Source organism: Hydractinia symbiolongicarpus, chromosome 1 (assembly GCF_029227915.1).
Source record: "Hydractinia symbiolongicarpus strain clone_291-10 chromosome 1, HSymV2.1, whole genome shotgun sequence".
NCBI lineage: Eukaryota > Metazoa > Cnidaria > Hydrozoa > Anthoathecata > Hydractiniidae > Hydractinia > Hydractinia symbiolongicarpus.
Genome location: NC_079875.1, coordinates 16,057,017 through 16,063,109, shown reverse-complemented (window position 1 = coordinate 16,063,109; position 6,093 = coordinate 16,057,017). Strand labels below are relative to the sequence as shown.

The window sequence follows — 6,093 nt, the reverse complement described above, 5'->3', positions numbered from 1 at the left end:
TCAGATACTTTGAGTTGGGTAAAAAAATATCTAACTTTTTATATGTCAGCCATGTCACAACACCTATTTTGAAATACGTTGTGGCACTTTTGTGAGTATCCATCGGCCAATATAGTAATATTGAAACCATTTAATGCATATCCTGGTGTTGACAAAATAGCCTTTCACTACAGGGAAGACCCTGTAGTGAAAGGCTATTTTGTCAGTACCTCATTACTGTAAGAATTTAATAACACTAGTGATATGCTTAATAGGATTTATTGGATTCTTAAAATTTCATAAAATTGTGAACTTAAATCAATCTGACATCATCTTCTTGGACACGTACATGAAACTTCTTCTCAGTAAAAGCAGACTGACGTATAAAGGAATATAGGATATGTGTCCCGCTAAAAATCTTAAGGAATATAGGATATGTGTCCCGCTAAAAATCTTAAGCAGCATTTTGTAAAAGCAAACATTTCCGAGAATTTATAATTCGAGCAATAACCGCGGAAATAAACGGATCCTAAGAAAAATAAATAAAAATATCTCATACACGAGGGAAAAAGAAATGTTTCCAGATGTGATTAAGGATGTAGAGTTAGACGACATGGACGTTGAAGGTAATACCAGGCAAAAGATGGGTATGATAGTATAACATAAGTGTTTCACTCTTGTTATTTAAAAAAATTAGGACTTCAAAATCACCACCACTTTTAAGCACAGAGTATCGAAGATAACTCCAATCAATAAAGTTACTCTCGAAAAGCGCCCTATGTCTAGTGAAGATTTAGTGAAGATTCAGCCCTGGGACCAAAGATTTGGAATAACCTACCATCACATTTGAAACGATGTGACAACCTTAAAGTTTTTAAAAGCATGATTAAAATGTGGGACGGATCTAAATGTAACTGTGATGAATGTAAGGTCCCTTTATAGAACTTTGTTGTTATTATTGTTTATATATATAAAAAAAATGATTTTATTTAATTGTAAACATAAAAAAAATTTAGTCGATTTAGATTAGTTTTCTTAATTACTTTTTTTTTGGAAACTATTGTAAATATGTGAATAATCGACTTTAAATAAATTGAAAAAAAAAAAAAAAAAAAAAAAAAAAAAGATTACTTTAAAATAAGGCTTTTTTTCTTAACTTTTGCTTTATACACTAACGAATGTTTACTTATCTCTTGATAGATTTAGTCATCCGTTTTTCGTTTTTAAGTGAAAACAAGGCAACAACTTAAATTGGGAAAAAAAAGAACAAACGTTTCTCTTTGAACATATATATTATCTCAAACCATTCCCAAAATATCCACACCTGTCACAAATCAAAACCGAGAGTAGTTCAGTTTAGCTTCTGTAACCTTTCTCTCAATTCTCGAAGCCTCCGTCTTAAATCTCTGAGAGAACGAACAGATCTTGTGTCTCTGTCATTAATAGCCTCCAAGCGAGTAGCTTGTGCCAGAGTTGTTACCAGTCCACAATTAAGTCGCCTGTTCACAATTCTAATTCGCCTGATTAAACTTTGTAGTAAATCAGTAAGAAGAGCGAGAACTCTGTTTATTGTCCTAACTCTCAACCGCACTCCTTCTGTTGTGTTACCTGAAAATTAAGATTGAAATAATTTCCTTAACTTTACCCAATGAAACATTAACTGGAATAACTTTTACTGAATAACAAAGGAATTTTTTCATTACAAAAGACTTTGAAATTAAAAGACCTATTTAAACTTGAAAAACAGTAACAATAGCAAAAAAAAATGATGCAGCAAAAAAATTGGCTTTCAAATCACTCTCCGAAATTAATAATGATTTTATCAAGATAAATAACTTCATTCTTTATTAATTTATTGTGTAAACTGTTCAAAGTAAGACAATATCTACTTACTAGACAAAAACAAAATAGTAGCTCTGATCACTCTATTAGAGGCTACTACAGCTTGATCAATATCATCTGCGGTGGGCCTTTGTGGGACATTAGGAATGTTGGTGCAGTTGAGTTGAGAATCCATGGGCTTTGTATACATCATAGGTTCCATAGTTGTTGATACATCTTGTGCAATTGTTTCTGTTGAAGAAATATGTTAAATATTAATTAAAGTTTTTTTAAAAAAATTGTCTTTTTGAATATCGATCGAAAAGTAATTGCTCTCTAACAATATCAATTTTCATATAATTTACCTGGTATAAATGCAAATGCAACCGCCAAAATACATGCTACAAGTTTATACGCCATCTTGTTTGTCCGGACAAATGTATCAAACAAAACTATGGATAAAAAGGGAAATATGAATTAATGACGATTGGAAGAAGTTACTAATACACAGTAATGGGTACAAAATAAAACAAGATTAGTCAAAATATATGATGTTTGCTTTGATCAAATGTTTACAATCTAATTATAGCTAATAATTATGCAACCAAGTTTTATCATTACCTTTCTTCTTTGTGATTCTACAATGTGATATGAAGCAAGCTGATGTTAAAATCCTTAGTGTGTGAATACAACAACTAAAGATGAGCTTTTATACTAAAGCAGTGCTGGAAAGATTATGAAAAACAAACATGACTAAACACTTTATCTAGGATATGTTTCCATGGCAATCAAATGTGTAACCAATCTAAGTATAATTATACCTGTTACTAAAAGGATTTGAAGTTGTTGCTGTTACATTCAATATAGGAAATCCTTCACCACCGATACATCACTCATTAGCTAGACCAATTAACGGTAAACACTAATTGTTTTTTTTTTTTTTTGATAAAGCACGCGCATGGATGATAATTGTCTGACGATAAGGTAATGTCATGGTGATTTATGGCAACGAAAAAAGAAACGGAATAATGATAACATTAATAAGCATAAAAACTATTTATGGTTTTGTTGGTCCTGAATGGTAATTTAGCATGTTGAAAATACTTTTGTCTGCTATTAAAAAACATTTGAATCGAATTGGTTTTCTCCATTCTTGAGTTCCTTTAACAAAAACTTTTTAAGGTATCCTAAAACGGGAAATAAAACTATATGTTAACCCTTGAAATTGCACCTGTTGACCATTTTTGATCAAAAAATAATTAGATTTCTAAATTTAAGTTTAATTGTTGGCTACGGAAAACAACTAGTTGCTTCATGCTTGGTACTGTTGGCTATCTCAACTTATACTTATTCTTGAAGAGCACTTTCCTCAAACAGCCTAATCCTCAGGAGTTATGGCGGTCCCTTGAGACTGTTTTGGCCTAATTTTTTTCGTAACACAAAGGGTTTATTCAGGACACAAAGGGTTTACTAAAAATCAGCAAAGGGCAAATAAAATCAGGCACTATTATAATTCTAATTGTTTTGATTCTTTTGACACACAAATTGTATTTGTCAATACTAGTCGAAAAGCCGTACAATATCTACAGGAATTTATTCATCGGAAAATCCATGGTAATTAACCCGTCGCTACTGGCAGTCAGCACCCTTGGTTCACAGATAGACGGCGAGCCTTACAAAGGGTTTTTCCGTCTTTTACATGCCGTATTTCGTGTGGTTTACTAAGGTACCATTTCGCGCAGCAAAAGATACGCGACGGCTGTTACTATAGTACTAGGCTGTTAAAGTTCACAGGAGTTTACAATTAACAGCCAAGTAAATAAAACTATATTTTATTTGTTTTTTGTATCTTCGCGATTTCCTGGTAAACACTGTTACAACCATAAAGACGGACAACGGCTATTACTACAGTGATGGAGAAAACCATAAGAAAGACGTTTATATTTAGTATAGTAACTCATAAATTTAAAGGAACGAAGAAGGCTTGATAATTAATAAAGGAACAATTGCACAAAATGGGCGGACGTAATTTTATTCTTAACACACTCTGCGTAGGAGGCACATACTATTTTTATGTCGTGTCTTTGAAATGCAATGTATGCTGAATCATTACCTGCTGTTGTGTGTGACAGTTACATTTAAAATAGAGAGTCAATAACCTCAACATTATGTAACCAATATTACCACAAGGCCTTTTGAAACTGTTTCACTAGATTTAAATGATACGTGAACGAAATGAAAGTTTTAAAAGGATTGATATAGACTGTGCGAGTTTGATGAATTAACATGGTTTTGTGCCATACAATCGTGTTGAATTAAGCCACAAGTTAATTTCAGTATTATAAATTCGAAATATTTGTTCTTTTTAAGGTCTATACTATAGCATAGAGATATGTTTTCTAAAACAAAATGAGAATCTTTGAAATCCTTTCATGGTAAGGAAATCATGATACTGATTCAGGATACTGATTTATAAGTACCACAAAGACGAATTACCGTTTTATTAAAAAATAGTTTACATGCATTAGGTAAATTTATTTGACAAATATCTAATGAGATATTTTACTGTCTCCTGAGACTTCAGAAGATGTCTTTTAACAAGTAAAGTTACACAAACAAAACGGTAACAAAATTTTTTGTGACAATCAGCGATAACTGTGGTAGAACAAGTATCAACGCATTTTAAGTGCAGAAAATCCGTGGTTTTTGCAAGTAGTAACTTTCGCGAATGACAAAAAGTTTATTTTTTAAAACAATTCAAAGATTAAACTATCAAATTATAGAAATGAAACTTAAGGCCGTCATTTTTTGGGGGGTTTTCATTTATGTTATAAAAATATGGCGGCGAAAGCTTCCGCGAATTTGGCTAAAATTTGCAATAATTTTACACTAAAACTAGTTATTTTAATCCGAAGCGAATATTTCATTTGTGGTCACCTAGGATACCAAACATTCAATTTAATTATGAGTCAGCACATAAGGTCTGATAAATCCTGAATTATCGTAACAAGAAATTTATGATTACGGAAGTGGTTGTATAGAAATCGTCCAACATCCTAATAATATCCTCCAATTAGTAAATAGTCATGTTTCTTGTTATTTTGTTACCACTTAAGTTGCAATAAAAATAATTTGCATGGTCATGCCTTGGATTGTAACATCTCCGGTTGCCATGGTAATGATGTAGTATAAAAAGAGATCTTGATGAAATGTAAACATCGACCGCGGTTATTGTACAATCGAAAAATTACAAAGTGAAGAGGTAAATATTACTTGTTGGTTATGCATATGGTGTGTGTTGTAGCTTGATATTACAATATTTTAAACGCGAACGACGTTGTAATAAAGATATTTTAGACTCTTTTATTTTCAAGCGAATTAGTTCTTACGACGGCATGTCCTTTATATTGATTTTATCATTGTTTTAGCAGCAACAGCTTGTTTTGTTTTGATAACTCTGCTACCAATAACCGATATCTTACCTGGATAAAAACAAATGGCTTCTAAAGCTGTATCATGTGTTTTGATTGTTGTATTTTCCTTCATAGCAGGTACGTACTAACTTAATAACGTAAACAATCTGATAAGATCTATGACTGTACACTTTTCATTTTTTTTTTTGTTCTTTGAATAGGAACATTTTCACAAGATGTATCAACAACTGCAGAAACCACAGCATCTATCATTCCTACCACCGCTCCACTTAACTGCACCAATGTCCCAGCCGTTCCGCTAGCCCCTACTGTTGAAAACATTGATCAAGCTCTAGGAACGTCGAATCGAGTGATAAGAACAACTAATTTATTTTTGGCCAGTAAGTACTTATTAATCTTGCATATACATTTCTTGATAGTAAGCAACACATTTGGGGTTGCTAATTTGCATAATTTTTCATATTTTATGGCCGTTCTAAGAATACCATTTGAATTTGTTTTAGGTACAGCAACCGAAGGGACGGAAGACAGACTTAGAGTAGTCAACAGGGCTCTCAGAAGGCTAGCCAATTTGGTCAGAAGCTTAAGAACACGCATCAGAATTATTATCAGACGATTCGCCTGCAGGCTTGTGGCAACTACGAGACAAGCAAACATATTAAGACGACAAGTGGCAAGTGATCGAACAGCTTTGCGTGTGTTTAGAGGTATCAGATTGCGGCTCCGACGACAAAGTGAAAAATTATCAAAAAAGACTGAAAACGCATAAATTTAACCAGATGGTATATTTTGGTGTCTGTTAACATTGATTCGATGTATTTTCAGAATTAATATAAAAACAACAATCTAAAATAATGTT

At 32.4% G+C, this 6,093-nt stretch overlaps 1 protein-coding gene across 1 annotated transcript; it reads right to left on the bottom strand.

Moving 5' to 3' along the window:
- Nucleotides 1–795: 795 nt before the first annotated feature.
- LOC130632706 (uncharacterized) lies at nucleotides 796–2,627 on the bottom strand. Its single transcript, XM_057444499.1, has 4 exons — nucleotides 2,422–2,627; nucleotides 2,166–2,252; nucleotides 1,873–2,052; nucleotides 796–1,587 (listed from the first exon to the last, which is right to left on the bottom strand). Exons 2-4 carry the CDS (start codon nucleotides 2,218–2,220, stop codon nucleotides 1,331–1,333), a joined length of 492 nt encoding a protein of 163 aa, XP_057300482.1. The 5' UTR covers nucleotides 2,221–2,252; nucleotides 2,422–2,627; the 3' UTR covers nucleotides 796–1,330.
- Between the last annotated feature and the right edge of the window lie 3,466 nt (nucleotides 2,628–6,093).